Source organism: Lontra canadensis, unplaced genomic scaffold, assembly GCF_010015895.1.
Source record: "Lontra canadensis isolate GAN:19392208 unplaced genomic scaffold, GSC_riverotter_1.0 scaffold132, whole genome shotgun sequence".
Lineage (NCBI taxonomy): Eukaryota > Metazoa > Chordata > Mammalia > Carnivora > Mustelidae > Lontra > Lontra canadensis.
In genome coordinates, this window is record NW_022631126.1 from 228,273 (window position 1) to 254,516 (window position 26,244).

The following is a 26,244-nucleotide window of genomic DNA, read 5'->3' on the forward strand; positions in this document are numbered from 1 at the left end:
TGGTTCTGTCACTTACCAGCTAACTGAAAAGAATAAGTTACTTAACCTCTTGATTTCTTTGTTGGTAAAAAAGGGGGGTTAACAATAACCATATTGGGTGCCTGGGTGGCTCAGTGGGTTAAGCCGCTGCCTACAGCTCAGGTCGTGATCTCAGGGTCCTGGGATTGAGTCCTGCATCGGGCTCTCTGCTCAGCAGGGAGCCTGCTTCCCCCCACCGCCGCCCCTGCCTGTCTCTCTCTGCCTGTTTCTCTCCCTACTTGTGATCTCTCTGTGTAAAATAAATAAATAAAATCTTTAAAACAAAACAAAACAAAACAATAAGCATATCACAGAGTTATTAGAAGGATTAAATGAATGTAAATACATGTAAAGTTCTTTTTAGATGCTTGGCATATCATATGTATATATAACTGTAAGCTCTTAATGTAAGTTCCACTATTTTCCTGTGAACGGCAGGGAAAATTCATACATGGTGTTTCAAAGGGGAATGACACTGTTTGATTCTCCCTACCCAGTTGCCCTAAAAATTCATGTGTCATCAGCAGCAACAACAGTGGCAAACTCTGTCCCATGGCAATATTATAAGCTTTTGACCACCTTCCAAACTTCTGGAGTTTAGCCAGATTTGTGGGTCTCCTTGCCCTGCTTCCAGCCTGGCCTGACCCTGCTCCACCACCCACCTTCAGAACTGACAGCAACAGCCCTGCACGTGACTTTCCTGTGACCTGCCACAACCTTGGACTCCAGTGACTTTCCCAGATGTTTGTCACATCTCTGGTCTCCTCTTTGCTTTGTGAAACCCTGACCTTTTCTTTCCTCTGTGTGGTGACAAACCGTATCTCCCACTTCAGAGTGCTCATAAAAACCTCAATCTTAATCTTGTTAGTTTCACTTCAGCATACTCATATTTAGCATGAATAATAGACTTGGCTTCATGTTAAAGGAAACCTGCACTTTGGAGATAAAAGGAGGAGTGCAAGAGTGGTGGCAAACTGTATGTGTGTGTCCCACCAATAGGTAAACCCATCAGAGAAGAAGCAAGAAGTATATAGTATAAGTTATTATAGCATAAATAGATGACTGGTCACAAGTACTCCCATGTAAGGAATTAGAGGGCTAGTTATATACCTATCATTTAAAGATCAGTCTCGGCTGCAAGGGGAGATTTAGGCTTACAGGAGAGTCAAAATTTCACACCTGCTGATCACCATGTAGACAGCATATTTCACTGGGAGCTCCAGATGAAAGGTGGTCTTGCTGGTCATAGGTTTATTATTCTCACTGGAGAGAGAGTGGAGGAACCTCATTGAAAAGAAATCCAGGGGAGAACTCTCTGGCAGGGGCATGAGATGAAAGAGTGAGGGATACACCTGGCCTCACCTGCTTGCATTGGCCTTCAGAAGCATCTTGTTGCCCAGGGTGGCCTTGTATGAGACATCAAATGTGACTATGAAGGTGCCCTGGGAGAAGAAGAAAGAAGGAATGAGGATAAGGAAGGTTATGGAAGAATGAGAGATAGGAACAGGTCAGGACAGGGGAGGAGAGTGATGAGGATCTGTGGGGAGGCACTCACCTTAGTGCCCTCTTGGAAAATGGGATGGTTGATGCTACAGCTGCTGCTTTTCAGGCCCTCATTCCCAGTGGGCACTCCCTCACATGCCAGGCGCAGTGGGCGCTGATGGGGTTGCTTCCAGGGAAGGAAATCGAATTCAAAAATGTTACCCATGTACATTTTTGGGCTTGATATACAACAGTGGTGGCATTGTGGAGCAGTAGGAGAAAGGACAGAATTTTCAACAAAAAACACTAGGATAATTGGCCCATACCAAAAAAAAATCAAGCAATCTGACAAAAAAAAAAAAAAAAAACCAAAAAACAATGAATTCCTACCTCACTCCATACATTACAATAAATTCCCACTAGATTAAATATTTCATGTGAAAAAGCAAAATTATGAAGCTCCTAAAATGTAATAAAGGGGAATATCTTGGTAACCTTGGAGTAGGGAATTACTTCTTAAACAAGATATCTGGGAGCCAACCGAGGGCGTTCCTGTCCCGGGCTGCAGCTGCAGGAGGGAGCCCCGTGGAGGCGCCCTTCCGAGGTCCCACTGCCCGTGCTGACCACCCAGCCCTCCGGCTGCGGATGTCATGAGTAACACTACAGTGCCCAATGCCCCCCCAGGCCAACAGTGACTCCATGGTAATGTATGTGCAGAAGAAAAAGCGAGTGGACCAGCTTCGCCATCACCTGCTCCCCATTTACAGCCACGACCCTGCGGAGGAACTGCATGAGGCCTAGAAGAAGCTGCTCTTGGATGTGGGGGACCCCAAGGTGGTACACGGCTGGCAGAGTGACTACCAGCACAAGCTGATGCCCCTGCTGGACGTCAAGACCTGACCTCACCCCCCCCCAACCCCCGCTCTCCAGAACCATGACATCACCAAGATCAGCACATAAAAACACTAAACCTAAAGGAAATTTTGGTAAAAATCAACCACAATCAAATTAACACATTTGGTTTATTAAAAGTCCCTCTAAAAGAAACTGAAAAGACAAGCAATAGGGCTGGAAAATATATCTAAACACATATAAATGGAAAAGTACTGGTAACCAGAATATTAAAGAATGCTTACAATTAAGAAAAGAATGTGGGTGGGTGATGGGATAATTGGGTGATGGGCATTAAGGAAGGCAGTTTATGTAATATAGGTATTATATGCAACTGATGAATCTCTAAATTCTACCCCTGAAACTAATAATACAATATATGTTAACTAAATTGATTTAAATAAAAAATTAAACAAAAATGAAAGTATGGACAATTCAATAGAAAAATAAGAAAAAAATTTGCACAGGCACTTCCTAAAAGAAGAAATCAAAATCACCAGGAAATAGACGAAAGGTTCCTCAACTTTATTAAAGAAATGCAAGTTAAAACTGTAAGGAAATATCACCAGATGGACAAAAATTTAAAACTCTGACAATGCCAAGTGATACAATGGATAGAAATTCACAGGAACTCTAATAATCTGCTGATGGAAGTGCAAAAAGGTGAAAATGGTTGGTCTGTACTTATTATAATTGAAGATACAGGAATCCAAGATCCAGCAAGTCCATATGTGGCAAATACCTTCCAAATATTATGCATAGGTGCACCAATATACATGCTCAAGAATAGTCATGGCCAAAATCAGGGAACAATTCAAATGACCACAAATTATAATATGAGTACAGATGTCCACTCACACCATTGTTGTTTAATGTATTACTGGAATCCTGGCCTCAATAATCAAACAATAAAAAGAAATAAAAGGCATCCAAATTGCAAGAAAGAAGTCAAGCTATTCGCTGTTCACAGAGGACACAATACGTTATTTAAAAACCTGGAAGACTCTACAAAAGAATTACTGGAACTGATACACAAATTCAGCAAACTCAAACAAGATAAAATCAGGTACATAAATCTATTGCATTTCTTTTTTATTGTTGTTTTGTTTTGTTTTTACTTATTAAAATTCAGTTAGCCAAGGTATAGTACATCATTAGTTTTTGACATAATGTTCAATGATTTATTAGTTGAGAATATCACCAAGTGCTCATCATATCACATGCCCTCTTTAATGCCCATCACCCATTTACCCCATCCCCCACCAACCTCTGTTACATTTCTATACACCAATCATGAAGCAGCAGAGTGAGAAATCAAGAAATTGATCCCATTTACAAAAGATACCTACAAATAAATCTAACCAGAGGTAAGGGATCAATACTCTTCAAAAATTAAACACTAAGGAAAAAAGTTGAAGAGGACACAAAGAAATGAAAAAATACTTCATACTTAAAGATTGGAATTAAAACATTATTAAAATGTCATACTATCCAAGGCAACCTATACATTTAAACCAATCCCTAACAAAATATCACCAGCATTCTTCACAGAGCTAGAACAAACAAACCTAAAATTTTTATGGAACTAAAAGACCACAAATAGCCAAAGCAATCTTGAAAAAGAAGAGCAAAGCTGGGGGCATCACAATCTAGACTTCAAGTTGTGTTACAAAGATGTAGTCATCAAGATAGTATGATACAAGTACAAAAATAGACACACAGATAAATGAAACTGAAAAGAAAGCCCAGAAATGGACCTACAACTATATGGTCAACTAATCTTTGATAAAACAAGAAAGACTATCCAATGGAAAAAAGTCTCTTCAACAAATGGTGATGGGAAAATTGGACAGCCACATGTAGAAGAATGAAACTGGACCACTTTCATACAACATACAAAACAATAAATTCAAAGTGGAATAAAGACCTAAATGTGAGACAGGAAACCATCAAAATCCTAGGGGAGAACATAGGCAGCAACCTATAGGACCTCAGTCTAAGCAACTTCTTACCAGGCACATCTCTGGGGGCAAGGGAAACAAAACCAAAGTGAACATTTGGGACTTCATCAAGATGAAAAGTTTCTGCACAATTAAGGAAACAATTAACAAGATAAAAAGGTAACCAATGGAATGGGAGAGGATATTTGCAAATGACATATCTGATAAAGGGTTAGTAACCAAAATCTATTAAGAATTTATCAAACTCAACAACCAAAAAAATGAATAATCCTGTTAAGAAATGGGCATAAGACATGAACAGACATTTTCCAAAGACGACATAAAGATGGCTCACAGGCACATGAAAAGATCTTCATCAGTCATCATTAGGGACATACAAATCAAAACTACATTGAGATATCACCTCACACCTATCAGAATGGCTAACATAAACAACATAAGAAACAATAGGTGTTGGCAATGATGCAGAGAAAGGGAAACACTCTTACACTGTGAGTGAGAATGCAAACTGGTGCAGCCACTCTGGAGAACAGTATGGAGCTTCCTTGAGAATTTAAAAATAGAACTACCCCACAACTCAGCAACTGCACTATTAGGTATTTACCCAAAGGATATAAAAATAGTGATTCAGTGGGGCACATGGAACCCAATGTTTATAGCAACATTAAATATGAAAGACTAACTATTGAAAGAGCCCCAATATCCATCAAGTAATGAATGGATAAGGAAGATGTGGTATACTAGTACAATGGAATATTATCCTGCCATCTAAAAGAATAAATGAAATCTTGCTGTTTGCAAGATAGAACTAGAGAGTATTATGCTAACTGAAATAAGTCAGTCAATGAAAAATACCATATGATTTCACTCATATGTGGAATTAAGAAACAAAACAGATGAACTAGGGGAAGGGAAAAAAAGAGGGAGGCAAACCATGAGGGACTCAACTGTAGAGAACACACTGAAGATTTCTGGAGAGGAGGTGGGCAGAGGATGGGTTAAATGGGTGATGGATATTAAGGAGGGACTTGCTGTGATGAGCACTGAGTGTTCTATGTAAGGTATGAATTATGTCCTGAAACCAATATTACACTACATGTCAACTACCTAGAAATTAAATAAAAACTTTTATTAAAAAATTTTAGGATGGGTAAATAAATTGTGATATAGTCATACAAAGGGATTCTATATACAATAAAAATGTTCTATGGGCAATGTTCATAGAAGCAATGTCCACAATAGCCAAACTGTGGAAAGAGCCAAGATGCCCTTCAACAGACAAATGAATAAAGATGTGGTCCATATATACACTGGAATATTACTCAGCCATCAGAAAGGATGAATACTCAACTTTTGCATCAGCATGTATGGAAGTGGAGGTGATTATGCTAAGTGAAATAAGTCAAGCAGAAAAAGTCAATTATCATATGGCTTCACTTATATGTGGAACATAAGAAATAGCATGATGGACATTAGGAAAAGGAAAGGAAAATGAAGGGGGAGAAACCTGAGGGGGAGATGAACCATGAGAGACTGTGGACTCTGGGAAACAAACTGAGGGTTTTAGAGGGAAGAGGGGTAGGAAAATGGGGTAACATGGTGATAGGTATTAAGGAGGGCACATATTGCATGGAGCACTGGGTGATATACAAAAACGATGAATCATGGAACACTACTTCAAAAGCTAATGAAGTACAATATGTAACTAACATAACATAATTTTAAAAATGTTCTACAGCCACAGGCAACAACATGGGATGAATTTCACAAACATATCTTGAAGAAATGAAAAAACACACAAAATAACATAGAACATGTTCCCATAAATTTCAAATATTGACAAAAGACAACAGTTTTTTCATAGATGAACTCATGGGTGGTAAACCCATAAACCGCACAAGGAATTGATTATCACAAAGTCAGAATAGAGGTTAACTTGGGGAGAGATTGAGGTTTTCATGAGGAAAAGAACATAGAGAGAGTACTTCTGGAGGTACTACCAGTGTATTATTCCTTGACCTGGATGCTATTTGCTTAATATTATTTATTTAACTATACATCTGCTTTATGCACCACTCTCTCTGTGTCTCTCTCTCTCTTCTTCAGAATTGTCTGTATCTATGTTTAGATTTCATCGTAGAAGAATTAAAAAGAACCTACTGTAACTCAGGGCAGGGAAGAGACATAAGAGAACAAGGGAGATATTTACCTGTGTTCCTAACACTCGTCGATAGGACAGCCCTGCTGGGTAGTAGAAGTGGACCACAGTTCCATAGGAATCCTCACCCTCATTCCACAGAGTCACTGTCACATTAAGCTCCAGGGAGCTCCCTACCACAAGGGTCTGCAGGCTGAAAGAGGAAGGGCAAAAGTGAAAAAGACATTCCACTGGAAATCAGTTGGAATTGGATCAAGGGTAAGGCCAGGACTGCAGGAACTCATGAACTGATAACGTTCCAATCAAAATTTAATTTCTTTGTTAGAAGGAGAGCCAAAGGGAAACAAGCATTTCTCATCCCATGGGGATAGGAGACCCAAAAGCTTAAGTGTCTAGAAATGAAAAGAGATAGACATCTCTCAGCTCACCCTGAGAAGCTGAGATTGATGCTCAGGTCCCCTTCACAGAGGTGATCTTGTCCACAGTTCTTCTCAAAGGGGAGCTGCAGAAAAACAGGAGATTCTCTTCCCCTCCATGTCTTAATCTTTCTGCATTCCACTCATCCTGAGTGTTCGTTATTGAGTATTACTGAGCACCCATCCCACACCTAGTACTATGCTAGACACTGTCAAGAAGTGGGGCAGTAAGGAAGGGAGCAGAATGATAAGATCCTTGGTTTCAAGGAACATGAAGTTTAGCTGAGGAGTTAATTCCATCTCACATTGGAACAATTATTCGATAGGGGACAGGTTCCAAGTTGGGTGAGGCATTAGGAAGCGTGGAAACCACAGATGAATTAGACATGGCTCTTGTACTCACAGAATTCACAATTTCCAGAGATCAACCAAAGTTGATGCCAATTGCCATGATTCCAGTCATGTAATATTTGGTATCACCATGATGTAATAGGAAGCCAGTGAAGGAGGGACAGATGCTGACTCTGATTTCCAAAAAAGGGGAAGCTAAGACTGGGGCTTAGAGAATTAGAAAGGATTTTTGAGGTGGAGAGAAAAAAAATGTTTTCCAGGTAGAAACTATGACATGGAAAAAGAAACAGAGGAAGGAATGAGAAAAATTGGGAAGGATTTGGAGAATGAGAATCAGTTTATGTTGAGGTAAAGTGGTGACCAGTTGGGATGTGTGTAAGAGTCCAAACTAGGCAGGGCCTTGGTAACTGGGTGGAGGCATTATGGACTTGAGGTGGTTGATGAAAAGTTGAGAACCACAACAGGTTCTTAAGACACAGAAACGGAGTGAAAGTCAACACATCCCTGGGACTTCATTGGAAGACTCACAGAAGCAGTGAAGAGGTCCTGGGAGTCCATAGTCAGCACAGGGCGAAGGTTCTGAGATGAGGGGATGGGCTCCCCAACCAAGGAGAAGTTGAGGCGTAGGATGATGGGATTGACCACGTCCTCCACACAGTCCTAAGGGAGAATGGCCTTTCAAGAACCCACTATCCTTCTCGTTATTTTCCACCACTGACCCTTCTCCTCAACTGCATCCATTTCCTACTGTCGGGACAGCATTCTGTCCTAGCTGTGGAGTCAGGTTCTCTGGCTTCAATTTCCTCTCTCTGGCCCCAATATCCCCACCCTTTACACGACACTCAACAGGGAGCAGAGGTACCAGAGGTTCTCCTTGGGCTCCTTCTCCCCATCCCTTTCCCAGAACCAAAGTCCTTACTGGTAAAAGCAGCTTAATGGTTTCACAGTAAACTCCCATTCCCAGGGTTTTTCTTCGAGTCAAAGTCCAGTTCTTGGTTTCGTCAAAAATGGCACGAGAAACCAGACGGCCTGGGTCTAATGCCAGATCATACTTGACAGAGCTTTGGACATCACCTGAAGCAGAAGGGAGGAACAGAAGATGGAAAGTCCAAGAGAACCTCGAATGTTCAGGTTTTGTTTATTCATGCAAAAAATATTGCTGAGAACTTCCTATGGGCTATGAGGTATATCAGGCACTGGAATACATGTGGAGAAGAAGATAAAGAAATATCATCCCTGCCTTCATGAAACTCTCAGTCTAGGAAAGGAGACAAGCATGCAGAACATAATCCCCCAACATGATAAACCCAATGATGGGATCCCCAGTAGTACCAAGGAGGGCTTGCCTGGGATCAGAAATGCCTTCCTGGGTGGGCCTTGTCTGAGCCCCAACCTGGAGGATGACCAAGGGTTGGTGAAGAATGGGGAGGAGAAGGTCCCAAACCATGGGAACAATGGCTAAGACCAGAAGATAGAGGGAGGATGGCACATTTACAGAAACGGAGAGTGGGATGAGGTGAGGTTGGAAGGGCAGGGTGGAGCAAAATCAGCAAGGACATTGTAGAGAAGGATCTTAGCCTTTATAAATGGAAGAAAGGAGAGGCAGGAGGATGTTAAGTAGGCAAGTGAGGAGAAGAGATTTGTGTTTTAGGACCAATACTTCTAGTTTCTCTATGGAGAAAAGTTGGGAGGTTGCAAGAACAGACATGGAAACAGCTCAAAGTATAGGTAGGAATGAAAAGAGGTGGCTTCAAGGTAGGCAGTGGCTGGAGTAGGTGGAGAGAAGTAGGCAGACTCCAGATCATATCCTGGACTTAGAGCCCACTGGCCTGGGTGTGGGGAGAGGGGGAGAGAAGGGACCCAGGGTTTCCTACACTGGCAGGCAGGTGGATGTGGAGGTGGTATCTGGATTCCTTAGCCCATTTTCTCCTGAGGTAGGCTTGGGGTCTCAAGGGGATAAGGGACTGGGTCCACTGGGAAGAAACTCACCTAGCTGGTCCAGTGAGCTTTTGTGGATAGTGAGACAGACTGTGGCATTCCCAGCTTCCAGGGTGGATGGCATGTCTCCCCAGCACTGGTACACAACCTTTGGCACCTCCGCTGGCATGAATCTCATGGCCACCCCCACATTCAGCACTGGCCGACTCCTGAGGGTGCATGCAGGGGCTGAGGACCTGAATCTGGCCTCGGGCAGGAGGACTAGGGAGGGGGCAGCTTGTTGAATGGACACACAGTGGGCAAGGGTGGGATGTGGAGAGTTGTCACCTGAGCAGCAGCGCCTGTCCCCAGGCCCCGACAGCCAGGTCCACCAATCCATCCTGGGTGAGGTCCTGACCCCCACTCAGCGACTGCCCAAAATACTGGAGTGAGGGAGAGAGCTGGGAGCCTGTGATCCGCTGGCCAGAGGGGAAAAGGAAAAGTGGAAGTCAAGAGGAGGGCATCTGAAAGATTTGAGAGGAAAGATTTGGAAAGAAAACTGCAGAGAAAGCAGAACTGAATGGAAAAATTCAGAGAGATAAGAGGGTAGGAATGGAAAGCAAGAATAGTGAGACCCCAGGGACCCCAGACTTAGAGCTCCTTCATTTAATGTCTCACAGAAGGAAACTAAGGCTCCTAGAGGCTAAATCAGTCGCTTGCCTAAGGCCACACAGCTGACATGGCCAGCCAGGCATTTGACCCACGCCCTGCAATCTCTTAACCACTAAGCTGCCCACAGGAGAAAGGAGAGATACTCTGTGCTTAGCTTGGCCTGGTGATATTCAGGGCACTAGACCCCTAAAAGGAGCATGGCTACTGTTCAGGTCAGTGACATGACAGGGCATCAGGCAAATCTGAGACCTAGAAAAGCAGGTAGAACTGGGAGAGGCTTCAGACAGGGGCCTCACCTGTCTGTGGGAGGGGTTGATGCCCAGTCTTGAGGTTCCATGAAAAAGGTAGACAGCACCCCGGCTCTCCTGCTCTCCCGGGGCCCCGATGGCCACGTCCGTCAGCTTGTCCCCATTCACATCCCCCAGCACTGTCAGGGCTGCCCCAAAGCGGCCCCAAGGGTGGCCTTGCTCCCCAAAGAGAATGACCTCACATTGCCACTTAGCCCTCTGCAGAACAAAACCAGTGTCAGGTCCCAACACAGGCAATCCCTCCACCCCACACCCAGGCCCCACCCAGCCCTGGTCTCATCAGACACTCACCCCCTGGGGCAAGGGGCACACAGACACCTGCCCCCCTCGGGTTGGCTTGTAGTAATGAGGAGCCCCGATGAGGACAAGGTCAGAGCTGCCATCTCTATCCACATCCACAGTGCAGAGGGAGGCCCCAAAGTAAGAGCCGATCTGCAGGGCACAGCCAAAAGTCATCCCGCCTGCCCCTGCCAGAGGCAGCCCCTTTTGGGACACGTCCCACTTCTCCCCAGCCACTGGGACCTCCCCCCCTACAGGATCCCAAACCCCTTCAACTCCTCTCTCTCTGCCCCTGCAGACCCTGCCACCCTCACGTTCCACTCCAGCTTCCTCAACATCCAACCTGAGTCCCTGTGACTTCTGTTTTCGGCCTCCATTGCCCAGATGTCTTGGTGAAGATGACTACCTTCCCAGTATGCTGATGGCGGGGGGCCCCCAAGATCAGGCTCTGGACCCCCTTCCAAAAGGCCAGCTCAGTGGAGTAACCTGAGGAGGGCACACCTCAGCACAAAGGCTTCCACCCCACCCCTGAGCCCCTGCCCTTCCCAGGCTCATGTCCCACCTGTGCCCCCAACCACAGCCTTTTCTCACCCAGGTAAGAGTCCCTCATGTCCACATTCTCTTGAGACATGTTGATGAAAGTGGGGCTTGTATTTTGGGGATACAGGAAGGCACCTCCAGACCAGCTGAAGCTCCCCACTGCTCCCAGAACTGGTCCATCCTGGGAGGAAAGGATTCCAGGGCTGAGCCAGACCAAGCCGAAAGAAGATGGCCTGTTCCAAAGCAAGGCCTGCCACTGATTCTGCTCACTATTTGGAATTCTCTTCCTCCCTCCCCAGTCTTCTTCAACAACTTCAGTGTCGCTCACTCCTAACATCTCTCAACCATCCCCAGTGCCACTGTTCCAGTAAGTACCAACTCTTCTCACCCATGACCCTTTCTACTCCATCCTCTAGTACACCAGAGTTAGGTTTCCTCAGGACCAAGAAACGTATAGCCACCACCCTGCTGGCAATCCAAGATGGCTCCCTGTCACCAAGCCCCTGAGGATTGCATCTAGGGTCCTCCCAGTCAAATCTGTGGAGATACCTTATGTTTAAACACATGAAGCATTTGAGCTGGACACCTCTCTCTTCTGTCTTTCTAGGACTCCACTCCATTCTCAGGAAGACTCAACCTCAAACTCACCTCCTCTGTGAGGTCTTCTTTGGCTCCCTCAGGGAGTGATAGGCCTTTCCTACTCTGCATACTTTGTTGTTTTTTTTTTTTGCCTTTTTAAACTTTTGACTATGGATAATTTAGAACATATACAAAAGTAGAAAGAAATGCTTAATGAACTCCCAAGTACCCATGACCCAGCTTCAATGACCAAATCATGACCAACCTTGTTTCATTTCTATGTCCCCCCAATTCACCCCCAAAATTACTTTGAAGCAAACCCCTCTGGATGTTTTCAACACACATCTACTTGCACACAATCCATGCTATATTGTCATTTCTTTCATCTGCATGATCTGGCCTTCCCCATCTTTCCACCCCTCTCTCTCACTCTGCTCCAGCTACGCTGGCCCTTCTATCTCTCTGGTCCAGTAACCGTGTTCATGCCTCAAGACTTTTGCACTTGCTTTTTCCTCTTCCTGGAGCAATCTCTCCCAGATTTTTCGAGGGATGGCCCTTTCTCATCATTTGGCCTCAGTTGTCACTCCTCGGGCCTCCTCTGATCACCTCTCTTGCTCTATCCTAATGCCTAGCACAATCTGAAGTTATTTTTGGTTGTTTGTTGTCTCCTCCCACTGAATAGGTGCCCTATGAGAGCAGACACCGTGGTTACTCTGTTCTCTGCTGTGCTCTTGGCACCTACGTACACTACCCATATGTCTGTCTCTGAACAGACAATGAACTTGAAGACAGAATCTGCTTTCTTATTTACTTCTGGGTCCCAACTCCCAGCACAGGGCTGGCCCGGGATTGGTGCCTGACACCTGTTTATCAAGTATGTGTTCCACCCACCATTGCGAGCACTGAACTGAAGCCTTCTTGTGACATCTCATGTTGGAAAGAGCTACTTGTCTTCGACTGGGTTCCTGTGGGGAAACAGGTCACTTTGGCTCTGGGGACCATGAGACCACAAGGACTCAGAGCACAAGGAGAAGAATGAATCTGAAGCTCAGGTTCTGGGGCACAATTCTGGGTGAGCCGTGAATAGGGATAGCCCCTCCATACTGCAGGGGATACCTGGGCCCAGAACCTTCAATCCCAAGACCCAGGCTCGCCCTGCATTTACCCTCGACTGCAAAGATCTTCTCCTGAAGCTGCTCCTGGATGCTGCCGAGTGCTGCAAAGTTGTCCACCCTGAACACGTGGTCCTGAGAGGGCAGTGAGCCAATGGTGTTCAGCTCCTGCCTGGCAGTGGGTTCCTGGAAAGCATTTCCCACCTGTGACAGAGAGACAGGTGAGGAGGAGACCACTAGCCTTTCTGCCAGAGTGAGATACAGCCTGAGTCTGAGGGAGACATGAGGAAGTGGACATACCCCAATGGCATAGCGAATGATGCCAGCCCTCTGTGCCTGGGGGATGACGTCACTGTAGTCCAGGGGGTCTTTGTATTTCTGCCCATCTGTGATGACAATGAGGATCTTCTTGGCACTTTTTCGGGCCCCATTCTTACTATGAAATAGTTCTTCCCTGTCAAGAAAGAAAGGGAGATGCCTCTCTGTAAATGATATTGATTCTGGAAGGAAATAATCTGTAGGGTGTCTGGGTGGCTCAGTTGGTTAAGCAACTGCCTTCAGCTCAGGTAGATCCTGGAGTCCCGGGATCGAGTCCCACATCGGACTCCCTGATCGATGGAAAGTCTGCTTCTCCCTCTGACCTCTCCCCTCTCATAGTCTCTCTCTCTCTCTCTCTCTCTCTCTTCAAATAAGTAAATAAAATCTTAAAAAAAAAAGAAATAACCTGTAGCACTAGAAGCTCATCTGGAGAGACTGGGGAGTCCTGGTACCATCAGACTATCTCAGGCATGTTAAAAAATCGTCACACCCTTTTTAGAAAGTAATGCATGGATTAGTAAGACTAATAATAAAGGTACTCATATTCCTTTTTCAGTAACTCCAGCTACCATGGAATCTCATTTTCAGGAGGCAGTATGGTTCAGAATAGGAACCTTAGAGTCTAACAGACTTGGATAGTTGTTTTGCCCCTTTGAGTCTCTGCTTCTCTCTGTGAAGGTGAAAATAATAATTGTATCATAGCTATTCCTCAAAGATGATCCCCAGTGTGCCGCACCTGGTTCCCTTCTCATATTGAATCTGACCTGTGACCAGTTTCAGCAGTAGCATGAAATAGAAGTGACACCATGCCAGTTATAGGCCTAAGAAACCTTGATAGCTCTTGCACTTTGGGAAGCTATGAGCCACCATGAGGGAAGTCTATAGCTCAAGACTTCTATAGCTATGGAGAGAAAGACTCTACCACCCCAGCTGAGCCCAGCCTTCCAGCCAGTCCTGCCCAGGCAGGACTCTGTGAATGAATCTCTAATGTTCCAGCTTCTGAAAGCAGATGAGCCCCGAATCGTGAAAAATATTAATAAAAGAATTGTTGCTTAAACCACTAAATTTGGGAGTGGTTTGTTAAGGAACAATAGATAAATGAGACAAAACATATGAGGTTATTCTGAGGATCAAATTCCCCCATAGTGAATGGCCTATAGGTAAGCATTAATTCTATAGTAGCTATTACAAATGATTAAAACTGTAACTATATGATCTTAAGTTCTATGAATGCAGAATAAACACACACACACACACACACACACTCCACATATAATACTGGAAACAACCTAAATGTCCAAGATCAGGGAAGGGATTTAGCAAAGCATGATCCACCTGCTTGGTGAGAAAGTACAGAGCCATTTCAAAGGAAAACAGTAAACGCTGTAGAAAACATGGCACAAGTTCATGTAACAGATGACAAAAAAAAAAAATAAGAAGGCAGGATGAAATTAGTTTCTGCCCACACTGTGACTATATAAAATATGTCTGAATAAAGACAAGGATTGAAATGGCCCTATGCTTTGTGGGTGGGATTTGTTTATTCATTTCTCATCCTTTCTTTTTGCTAAAATACTGTGAGGTGGTGGTAGAGGGACTAAAACACTTTTCCCAAAAATTTCCTTAATGTTATTGCAATTGTACCTTTTTTGTAATGAAGCTTCTAAAAAAAAAGAAAAAGAAAAAAGAAAACAACAGTGGGTGGCAGAGAGGCCCTGAGATGGCTTTGGCTCCGGTGAGTGGGGAAGATGCTGTTCTGGGTGAGGGGAGCAGAATGGGTCTTGAGGATAACTACATCATCACCCACCACTGGAAGGAGCTCCAACGGTTAGGAAGAGATATCACTCCTTTGTGACTTTCGTTTTATTATTATTATTTTTTATTATGTTATGTTAGTCACCATACAGTACTTCATTAGCTTTTGATGTAGTGTTGCAAGATTCATTGTTTACACATAACACCCAGTGCTCCATGCAATATGTGCCCTCCATCGCCAACCCAACCTCTCACTCTCAGTTTGTTTCTCAGCGTTCACAGTCTCTCATGGTACATCTCCCACTCTGATTCCCCCCACCTTCATTTTTCCCTTCCTTCTCCTAATGTCCTCTATGCTATTCCTTATGTTCCACAAGTAAGTGAAAGCAGGTGATAATTGGGTTTCTCTGTTTGACTTACTTCACTCAGCATAATCTCCTCCACTTCCATCCATGTTGATGCAAGATTTGGGTATTCATCCTTTCTGATGGCTAAGTAATATTCCAGTGTATATATGGACCACATCTTTATCCATTCATCTGTTGAAGGGTTTCTTGGCTCTTTCCACAGTTTGGCTATTGTGGATATTGCTGTTCTGAACATCGGGATGCATATGGCCCTTCTTTTAAAGGACAGAGGTATTTGTCTTGGTTGTCCAGTCCCATGGGGCCAGTGTTCAAGGCAGAAAAGCCACCCAGCAATAAAGAGGATACATTTGGTGGGAGCATTCCTTGTTCAGCATTTCTCCTGCACCACCTCCAGAGTGGGACCCAGGGGTCCTCAGGAAGTCGAAGATCCCAGATATTCAGCCCATTTCTTTCCCATAAGAATCACATCTGAAGGTTTTAGCGGGGAGGGGGAATGGGGAACTGATTATCCCAGTGGTGGGTATTAAGGAGGGCACGTATTGCATAGAGCACTGGGTGTTATTATACCCAAACAATGAATCATGGAACACGACATCAAAAACTAATGATGTGCTCTATGCTGACTAATATAACATTAAAAAAAATTAAAAAACCGCATCATCTGTTTTTGCCCCACTGCCTAAGTCATTTCTTTACGGTTGGCCTAGCTGGACCAATCAAGGTTCATATGGATGAGGAATGTGGGAAGAAAGAAAATGAGTGAGGAGAGAGACACAGAAACACTTGGCAACAATTCCAAGTATTTACCAGGGAGGTAAAACGGGTGCACCATTCTCTGGATAAAACACTTACCTAGCACTTCTGGTGCAAAAGAATTGCATGCATTTTATCTCCTTTAATCCTTACAACCAAGTTGTAAGTTTATCCTCATTTGACAGTTTCCTGAGACTTAGAAAGACTCAGTAACTCCCAGGGTGGCCCAGGTCACCAACAGGGAGCAAGAATGAGAACATGGGTATATCTGAACCAAAGTCCATGTCTCTGGCTGCCCCATTTGGAATTAGGGTCCAGCCAATTCAAGGCCAGGCAAAGAGGAAACACAGAAGAGAAGTGCTGTACTATATCAGGGGAATAATCCAAGGATATCTCCACCTACTTCCCCCTCACTTCCCTTTTGAGCCCCTTTCCCCAGAGTTCCCACAGCTGTGCAGAAGGGCTGTGCAGACCAGCATAGGAAGTGGTGTGGTGGCTTATCCACATGAGGCAGAAGGGGGAACTTACACCACTGTCCGGATCCCTGTGGCTGTAAATGTGAGGCCATCCAGCTGGACAATGGGATCCACCAGGCTCTGAGGGTTTGAGGTACTCTGGAATTCGGTGAAGGTAAAGTGGATCTTCAGGCGGTTGGAGTACTGTATCAGGGAAAACTGCAAAGGAGAAGAGGAATGCCGTGGGGCTCAGGAGTTATTCTTTAATAAACTTTTTATTTTGGAATAATTTTGGATTTACAAACAACTTTCCATGTGTCTTTGAGGCTAAAACCCAGGGGAAATATGGCCCAAAAAGAAACTAGAAAATCAAAACCAAATGATGCTTCTTTCAGAGTTTGCAAGGAATAACCTTTCCTACCTCAACATTTCTTAACTTGGACTTTAAAAAAATTTCGTAACATGTGAAGTCAACTTATAGACTACATTTTCTCACTTCTCAAGAATTTCTACATACATTATGCATGAATTACTGGGAAATAAAATAATAAGATAAATCATGAATTACATGGAAACATAATAAAGAAATCATTAATTATTTGACCAAGTTACCTTCAGTCTAATTTCACAGTAAAACTATTTTTGCAATCCTTTCAATGCTTTTAAATAGGAAAAAAAAATGTATTTCCTAGGCCATGTGGGGACATATCAAATGCCATGGGGGAATTCCCTCAGGTCAGGACTCAAATCAGCCCTGTACTGGGACACTAGTCTCATCATGGCATAGGTCCCCTAAGCTAACCTCTAGCAATACCAGGCTTCCTACTAGGTTGGTCTTCCCAAGGCAGCTGCCACCCCCTCCTCACTTCCCAGATCTTGGAGACCCAGCCTCACCAGGGTGTTGGTGCCTTCAAACTGTCCCATCACAGCTCTGACAAAGTCCTTCATCTGCTTAAAGTCACTTTGGACAATGCTGCCAGAACCATCAATCAGGAAGACAATGTCCATCTCTTGACTTGGACACTCTGTAGAGAAGAAGGAAGGAATCAGAGATGCCCGTGTGGGTCCCAGCCATCTCCCAGGGTCCAGAAACCCTTCCTGCTCCACAGAGTTAAGGGGCCATTCTTGGCCTAGGAATCAGTTCCCAGCGAGTTTCCACACTTTCCATGGAGGAGGCCCAAATCCGTTGCCCAAAATTTAAGAAACAAAACAAATGACTGAAGAAAAAAAGAGAGAGAGACAGAGACAGAGAGAGAGAGAAAAAGAAGGGAACAGACTCTTAATTGAAGAGAACAAACTGATGGTTACCAGAGAAGTGGTTGGGGGATGGGTTAAATAAGTGATAGGGCTTAAGGAGTGTACATGTTGTGATGAGCACCAGGTGATGTATGGAATTGTTGAATCACTATATTGTACACCTGAAACCAGTATAACACAGTATGGTAACTATACTGGAATCAAAATTAAAACTTAATTTAAAAAAAAGACTTCTAAACTAAAAATAAATAAATAAATAAATCAGTTGCCCCAACACCCCTACCCCCACCCCACAGAATCCCTGCTTCCCTCCTTCCACAAGGTCTAGAAAGGGGAGAAAGAAGTAAAAGACAGAGGCAAGATGGGTTCCTTATTCAACTACTCAACAAATAGTTATTGACTACACACTAGGAATGTCATAGAGCATGAGGGAAAGGCAATTTAGCAAAGTGATTCAAGTGTGCATTCTGAGCATGCTGGGCTCAAATCCCAGCTCTGCCACCTACTAGTGGTGAATTCAGGCAACTTATTTAACTACACTGGGCTTCAGTTTTCCCATCTGTAAAATGGGATAGTAAAATATCAGTGCCTAACACATGGGGTAGGCTAAAAAGTGTTGATGTGTACCTAAAATACTTAAGACAGGGCCTGGCCCCCCATAGCTGTTATGGAGATTAGCTGTTATGACCATCATCACTGTGTGCCAGGCATTTTTCCAGGCACAAGAACACACCTGCAGCAGATGCTAAGGTTTGCCACCAAGAAGACACACGCCCTTTCAGGACAGAGGTCCTTATTATCAGCTACAGGGAGTAGTTGTGGATGCCTCCCAGATGATAACTCAGGAGATAACTTGTCCAATATTACAACTCCTGCTCCTGGGGGCGCCCTGCATCCAGCCATGTTGCAAGCTCCTCTGGATTGGCTGAGGAGCCCAACTTCTTTTACTGCCCAGTCCCGCTTCCTTCACACTCTAAGAACTATTGTTCCCAAGAGTATTCCCAAATGAACCCCAGAGTCTATTTCTCAGGAAACTTGGTCTAAGACCATAGCTTGAAAAAGGATATCACCCCCGCCCTCATGGAGTCCACCATAATGGAAAATCACACCTCACACCCATAAACAAATAAGACACTTCACATTGACCCCAAACTCACATAAGTGTTTGTGGCCTGTGTGAAGGACACAGTTGATACCTCCACCAGTGCCCCACATCCTGTGTTGCTCCCCAGGTGGTAGGAGATCAGCCACCATAGACAGTAACAAAGCTTGATACTGAACTGTGGAAGCTGGCCTCTTGGCACTGAAATAAAAAATCAAAAATGCTGGGTTGCCTGGGTGGCTCAGTTGGTTAAGCAGCTGCCTTCGGCTCAGATCATGATCCCAGCATCCTGGGATCGAGTCCCACATGGGGCTCCTTGCTCAGCGGGGAGCCTGCTTCTCCCTCTGCCACTCTGTCTGCCTGTGCGCACTCTCTCTCTCTCTCTGACAAATAAATAAATAAAATCTTTTAAAAAAATCAAAAATACTTTCTCCTTGCTCCCTACACCTCCCCCATCCCATCTATGCAACCAGCTGGTGCTTCAACCCTGCTGAGAAGAAATGGAAGACCACTTCCCTCCCTGCTTTCTTTTTAAATTTAAATTTATTTAGCCAACATATAGTACATCATTCGTTTCAGATATAGTGTTCAATAATTTATCAGTTGTGTATAACACCCAGTGTTCATCACATCATGTGCCCTACTTAATGCCCATCACTCAATTACCCCATCCCCTCCCCTACCTCCCTTCCAGCAACCCTCAGTTTATTTCCTATAGTTAAGAGTCTCTCATGGTTTTTCTCCCTCTCTGATGACTTCCCATTCTGGTTTCCCTCCCTTACCATTTGATCCTCTGTGCTAAGTATACTCTTACATTCTGCCACCCACCTCTCCTCTGTTAACCACCAGTTTGTTCTCTACAGTTAAAAGTCTGTTGTTTTTTTTTTCTGAATTCTTGACCAGGAAATTCAGCCCCACACATGGCAGGCCAAGAAGCCCTCACTGCATCCCTCCTCACCCAATGTCCCCACAGCTGGGTAGTTGAAGTCCCCATCTCCACATCTTACACTTGTGCTCATTTTGTTAGCTGCTCCACAAAACCACCCCTCATATGCTCTCTCAGGCCACGATGGTGGCAAGTTCTCTCAAAATATCACTTCTGGGGTGCCTGGGTGACTCAGTGGGTTAAAGCCTCTGCCTTTGGCTCAGGTCATGGCTCCAGGGTCCTGGGATTGAGCCCCTCATCGGGCTCTCTGCTTGGCAGGGAGCTTGCTTCCTCCTCTTTCTCTGCCTGCCTCTCTGCCTACTTGTGTTCTCTGTCCATCAAATAAATAAATAAATAAAGTCTTTTAAAAATATCACTTCTGTTTCTTGTTCCTTTTACTATCTTCACTGGGCTTCCAATAGCAAGCACCAGGCTATAGCTGAGCACCTTCTGAAAAACAGACCAAATCAGTCAGGTGAGGTTGGCTCCAGGTCTCAGCTCTGTCACTTCCTAACAGCAGGAACTCAGCTCTCTGAGCTTCAGTTTTCCTGCTTGTTAGACAAGACCATCCTACCTACCAGCCCGGATCTTGTGGGGTGCAATAAAAATGCACACCAGTCATCAGGCATTGTCTGGCTACAATTGAGGTAGTCACTTCTACCTCTACTCAAACTTGATTTGCCTACACCAGGCTTACACGCCTGTGTTCCGTTTTCATCAGGCATCCCACCTCATGAGTCATGGAGACATCTAGGAGAAGAGTCTTACCTCCTAGTGCTTAAATGTCATATAGCCTCCCCTGGCTGCACAGATATCCCCGGCAAGTCATGCTATCCCCAAGACTCCTGGAATCCCACTCTTTACTCTCTCTGTCCCTTTTGTAGACTCTGCTCTCAGAGTTTGGGTGGGAGGTCTTTCTGTTGCAGCTCTAACCTTTGCCTAAAAGCCCACCATGCCTGGCATCATTGCTTCTTTAGTCTAAAACATTGCTCTCAGTCAGCGCCTTGAGTGGCCCCTGTCCCTGACTTGGAGCCCATTATCTCCTCCTCCTAGTGCTAACTCATGGTCCTAGCTAGAAGGTCAGTCATCACGGTATTCACATATTATGTGTTGGGCAGAAGTCAAAACACGTTATATATATTAAATCTTTTGATTGTCACAACCACCATAATTATTCAGACCCAGTTTACCAATGAGGAAATTAAAGCTCAGGAAAGTACACAGAAGACAAACTCATTCAGATTGACGCTCAGAGTTGCTGCTCACTCTCTCTGGCACCATTCTTTGCAGAAAGCATTGTTGCTGGCAAAACTGTGATGCACAGTTTCCTTGGCCCTACCATTTGCTCCCCTTAGAAGCTCAGCAGTGAATGATCCAGAACAGCCTCCTTCTTGGACCCTATCCAAGGATCTATGATCCTCACCACATTTTCAAAACCCAGGGTCTTTCTTCTGAAAGCCCAGAAAGCATCCCTGAACTTGTTGACACCTGTGAGGCCCTCATGCCTCCTGCAGCCAGCACTCTGAGACTCTCTTCTGCCTCACCAGAACTTTCTCCCCTTGACTAGCTTAGACTTCCTTCTGTGAGCTTCCCTCCCTGCCTGGTCAGACCATGTTCCCAGACCTTCTTGGGCTTGCTGAGGCCTCTGGGAAGGGGCCATGGACACAGGAAGCCAAGACCAGAGTTGTGTGCTTTGCCCACCCTTCAGAGCCAGCATGTACTCACATAGAATCACTGTCTCTGTAGGGACCTACCTGGCAGGGAAGTAGGCATGGTCCAAATGGTCTGCAGGTGGGAGCCCAACAGGAAGCAGAAGCCTTCTGCATACATATTCTCCCCACAGGCTCTGTGCATGGTGGGGCCACAGGCCTAAGGGCAGAGGCCTGTGTGAACAAGGGGCTCCCCAGAACTTTCCATACTCTTCTTCCAGTCCCAGCCTCCCCTAGCCCCTGCTCCTCCCCTCGTCACCCTCCTATGACCCAGGGAAACTTACCAGCAGCCAGGAGCGATTGGTGCAGGTTGCCAGGGACAGGCCCAGGGACATGTTCACGACCTCTGGGGGTGCTGAAAGGACAGATACACATGATCATTCATGGGCATATCCCCATTTGTGGGGAGAGTCAGGGCTAGAGGCCAAGGAGGGAGCACTGCAGTAGAGGACTGAGGGCCACAATTTCTGGGTGGAGTCACTCACTGTGCAGTGGTATGGGTTGACATAGTCCAGTGGCAGCCACACAGTCATACAACCGTCCTGTTTGGTTGACCGCCACCACCTCCAGGGGGGCTCCCACCACGAGTCTGTAGGCACAAACATGACATATAGTTGCAGGAAGGGTAAGGGCACAGGGCACTTCAGGTGAGGAAGTATCACTGTGTAACAGGGAAGTGAGACTTTGAGAGGGAAGCTCTTGGCATTTGCCACTCATGAAGCTTTAAATAATGGGGCCTGAGTTCAACCCACATGTGTCAAAGGACCATGCTGGGCTTTTTCTTTGTTTGTGTGGGGGTATACATAAATAAGTGTGTATTTATATACAAAAATGGTTTTAGTGGGGTTTTTTTTTTTTTCAGCATTCACCAAAAATAAAACTATCCAGTGCAAAACAGCATTTCCCAACCATGGACAAGAGCATTTAGTTTTTGAGGTGCCATCATTCTGAGCCACCCAAGAAATAGATCACCTCAATTTAAACAGAAAAATCTGCTAAAGCCATAAGTTACCAAAACAAATAGATGATCCTGTAATTAATTGGACAGTTTTAATATCAATAATTTAAGTTGGACAATTTAAAACCACAGTATCTGGGGAGGGTATGTGCTATGGTGAGTGCTGTGAAGTGTGTAAGATTAACGATTCACAGACCTGTACCCCTGGGGCTAATAATACATGATATGTTAATAAAAAATAAAAAGAAACAAAAAAATAAAATACAGTATCCGAATTCATATCAAAATCTATAGTCATATAAGTGCAACAATTTCTGCAAAACTCTTTGAAAGGAGAGAATTAATTTTTAATTAAAAAGTTATATTTACCAACAATCTCTCCTCTCAAATGAAATAACTAAATAAATGTTTGTATCTTTCAATTAATTGCCAAGCAAAGGAACCCAGGGTAGGGGAGCTGAAGATGTTCTACACCTTGATCTAGGCAGCAGTTACCTGGCTATATACATATGAAAAATTCATTGAGTTGGACCTTTCAAGTCTGTGCACTTCAGTTTATGAGCTCTGTATTTCAAAACGAACAAAGGAAAAAACAAAACTCTGGCACCTGGCACTTGCTTCCATGTCCCAGCCTGCCAGCTGGATGAGGAGGAGGGATGGATGTGCATGTAGTACTCAGTGACCTCAAAATGCTACTTCTTGCCCAGCTGAATCTTCCTGTATTCTCGGGCTCATTGCCAATGTCACCTCCTCTGTGAAGCCTTCCTGGAATTCCCTCTTGGGTTTGATCTCTCCCTTCCTGTGCCTCCCAGACTTTGGTTATGCTTGGATCACATGGTAACTTCAACATCTTGGGTCCCAGTCACTGGGAACTGAGACTGTGCACTTCTGGAGGCAGGGTGAGGTATATAACTTGCCTGTCCCAGAGTGAAATAAAGATGTGGGGCCTCTTGTTCATGGGGAAAAAAGTTTTTTTTTTCCTTTCCCCCCCCCTTTTTTTTTTTTTTGTTTTCTGTTCTTCTTCTCCTCCTCCACTTCCTCCTCCTTCTTCTTCTTCCTCCTTCTCTTCTTCTCCTTCTCCTTTCCTTCTCCTTCGTCTTATTCTTCTTTGCAATTTGCCTCTCTACCTGTCCTGGTATTTACTTTTTTCTCTTTAATGTTGCATTCCCTCAGGCACAGGGATACTCATGGGACAAGTGAAAACCCCCATAAGACTGGGTGAACTGTGCACCTGAGCCAACCCTGACCTTGTTCAGCTCATGCCAGGGACTGAGGGTGGCAGCTGAGAAACATTCCCCAGAATGCTGGGCTGCATGTGAGCCAAGGCTTTAACCCACAGCACAGCTCCACTGTCCCATGAATTTAACTTACAATATGCAAATGCTAAGATTAAATTATTAACATTTTCAAAAGGAAGACTGAAAAACATTACTTCAAGCACCAGGGTGACTGTACTGGTCACATGTACTGATCACTGAAGAACAGATTCAGGACCTTCCTCCTGAAGTATTATCTTGTCCAGAGTTTGTGGTCCTTCTTGGGATTGTGAATAGTTAGTAGTAGGGGTGTCATGGGCCTTGGAGGAGTGGTGGACAGGCTTCTTGCCCATGCTGCCCTTCCTCCAGGACACCTCCTAATCATGCCACGTTCAACCATTTGCCTGCAGGTGGAAGGAATAGAGGTAAGGGAGTGGGTATGGCCTACCTAGATCTGTCAAACTGGGCCACACTCTGTCCAAAGCTAGCTCCATCCTCTTGAAATATCACAGGCTCCTCCACATCCAAGTTGAATCCATGACAAGAAGCCAGGACTGAGGAATATGGAAAGGGAGGCAGGGGTAGGAGGAACCGTCAGAAGAGCCTCATCTTCTCTGGACCCCTGACTTCTTGGGATCTTGATGCCCACCCCAATTCAGCTCATGTGCCCAGGAGAAGGGTGTTCTCTTTTTCTTTGTTTCCTGATTTGCCATCTATATGGCTCCTATCTCTCTCCCTCAGAAATAATTAAGCCATAATACAAAAAATGACAATCCAGAAAAATGCCCCCTCCAGGACATTTCCTAGGACATCCACAATCTGAAATTAGGCCTGTCACCTCCTGGTCTGTTAGATCAGGCATGTCCCCTAAAGAGAAAGTGACCATGTAATTTATTTTCTAAACTGAGACCTTCTGTGAGTGAAAGGGGCACCATTAATAATTACAGCAGGGTCATTGGGACTGGACCAGGCAAACCAGGGCATATGGTTACCCTTCTTAAAGACTGTCCTGCTCCATCTTCTCATTATACAGAGACCCTAAGGTCCAGGCTAGGGAACAGACTGAGAATTTTATTTGTAAATTTGATAATTTGTAATTTTATGTTTTCCATGTTCCCCTCTCTTGGTGTTGGGCTCTAAGAGGGCAAGGATTGCAACAGTCTTGTGTGGTGCCTGGTACAGTGCCTGGCCCTTAACAAATGACTAATTACTATTTGTTGACTGGCCTAAAACTGCATAACAAGTCACTGATACAACCAGGATTCCAACCCACTCTTTGACCCTTGACATTCTCCTCTCTGGTGACTAAGCTCAAAACCTCAGCAGATGACCCTCTACATTTCAAGGGCTTTTCTCAACACCCTTACTCCCAAGCAACATTTCTACTAACCATTTCTACTAGAATTCCCAGTCTCCGGATTGAGGCGTCAACTCCAACCCACAAAGTAAGGAAATTCTAAGGAGTTAAAGCATCAGGCCAGGAAGTGACAGGCAGCGTCCAGACACTTGAACCCTAGGGTTCTAAGGAAAAGGCCAGATGTTGAAGGTGCTGTAACCCTACTATAGCCATATGCAAGGGAGCTTCACATCCTATATCTTCCTTTCAGAGAATGATTCTGTTTCTGAGTCTGAAAACAGGCTCTATGACCTGACAAGTAAGAGGGTGCCAAGGGTCTCAGACTCAAATACCTCAGAGGCCAGGGAGGTGACATCAGTAACTGAAGTGGGTAAGTGTGAGCACCAGGAATTACTGGTACTTACAGTCTGTGGCCCCTTTAAAGGAAGAAGCCATTACCAAGCTCTAGTGTTCAGAGCTCTAGACCTTACAATCTCTCAAGAGAAGTTGACAGTCTAGACTTTTGTGTGAAATCTGATTTTTAATAGACACACGAGTGATTTCAAATGACACGTGGATGTGGTCCTGATACAGTTTTCAATTTCTGGACTATTCTTTTGGCAACAGCGGGACAACATACCTGAAATCAAGACTTGAAGGACATGAGGGACCAAGGAGGTGATATCCACCATTTTCCCTTCCTAGTGACTCCTATGGCCTTCACCCTGAGGCCCTGGGGCAGAGTCCTGTCCCCCATACCACACACCAGAATCCTCACAGGAGGAATTGTGGAGAGGGAGCTCAAGCTATTCCCAAGCATAGCCTATAAGTCCAACTTCTCTCTCTTTGCTCAGGTTATGACCTTCCCTTGATTCCAGGCCATTCCTCCTTCCACACAAGACTGGACACTAGGGTCCTCCCCTGTTCTCAGCCCCTCCAGAGAGATATATGAGCTAATCACCAACCCCAGCCTGTTCTACCAGATGGAAAAGCACGCCCCAGGCTTCTCCCAGCCCTGAAAGCCCCCACTCACCACCCAGAAGGAGCACAATTCCAAAAGCCATCACAGAGCATGCATTGAAGGAGAAGTGAAGAGCTGAGCAGTAGAGCACCAAAGGACACTCAGTGCCCTGGGAGAGAGTTAAAACACTGACTCAGAGCCTTGAGGTGACAGAAGGAAGGGCGCAGTCAGGAAGTTCTCAGTTAATCATAGAACAGAGGAAGGGGCAGGAGGCCAAAGACGCCCTTGGGGAAAATCTCCCATACTTTCCCACCAACATCACCTCTGCAAATCTGGCTTCCTTTTCCAGGGCCTGGTTTTCCCATAAGACCACCTTTCCCCAGCCCTTGAGACCCAGTTAGTATCAA

At 44.9% G+C, this 26,244-nt stretch overlaps 1 protein-coding gene and 1 pseudogene across 3 annotated transcripts; one reads left to right on the forward strand and one right to left on the reverse strand.

The window, feature by feature from the left end:
- Window positions 1-1,123: 1,123 nt before the first annotated feature.
- Window positions 1,124-26,047, reverse strand: LOC116858070 (integrin alpha-D-like). 3 transcript variants are annotated; one of them, XM_032842625.1, is made up of 23 exons: window positions 25,910-26,045; window positions 23,989-24,094; window positions 21,812-21,915; window positions 21,611-21,681; window positions 21,372-21,486; window positions 17,228-17,358; window positions 16,407-16,552; window positions 12,985-13,138; window positions 12,738-12,888; window positions 12,464-12,537; window positions 11,045-11,174; window positions 10,797-10,939; window positions 10,466-10,606; window positions 10,163-10,372; window positions 9,543-9,673; window positions 9,267-9,424; window positions 8,197-8,351; window positions 7,806-7,937; window positions 6,939-7,012; window positions 6,562-6,703; window positions 1,574-1,687; window positions 1,381-1,460; window positions 1,127-1,281 (listed from the first exon to the last, which is right to left on the reverse strand). In XM_032842625.1, the coding sequence occupies exons 1-23, from the start codon at window positions 25,938-25,940 to the stop codon at window positions 1,173-1,175; spliced, it is 2,802 nt and encodes a 933-aa protein (XP_032698516.1). In that variant the 5' UTR covers window positions 25,941-26,045; the 3' UTR covers window positions 1,127-1,172. The 3 variants fall into 3 exon arrangements, with proteins under 3 accessions (XP_032698517.1, XP_032698516.1, XP_032698518.1); XM_032842626.1 differs by lacking the exon at window positions 7,806-7,937 and having other exon boundaries at window positions 1,124-1,281; window positions 25,910-26,047; XM_032842627.1 differs by lacking the exon at window positions 23,989-24,094 and having other exon boundaries at window positions 1,129-1,281; window positions 25,910-26,013.
- LOC116858071 lies at window positions 2,080-2,407 on the forward strand (annotated as a pseudogene).
- Window positions 26,048-26,244: the final 197 nt, after the last annotated feature.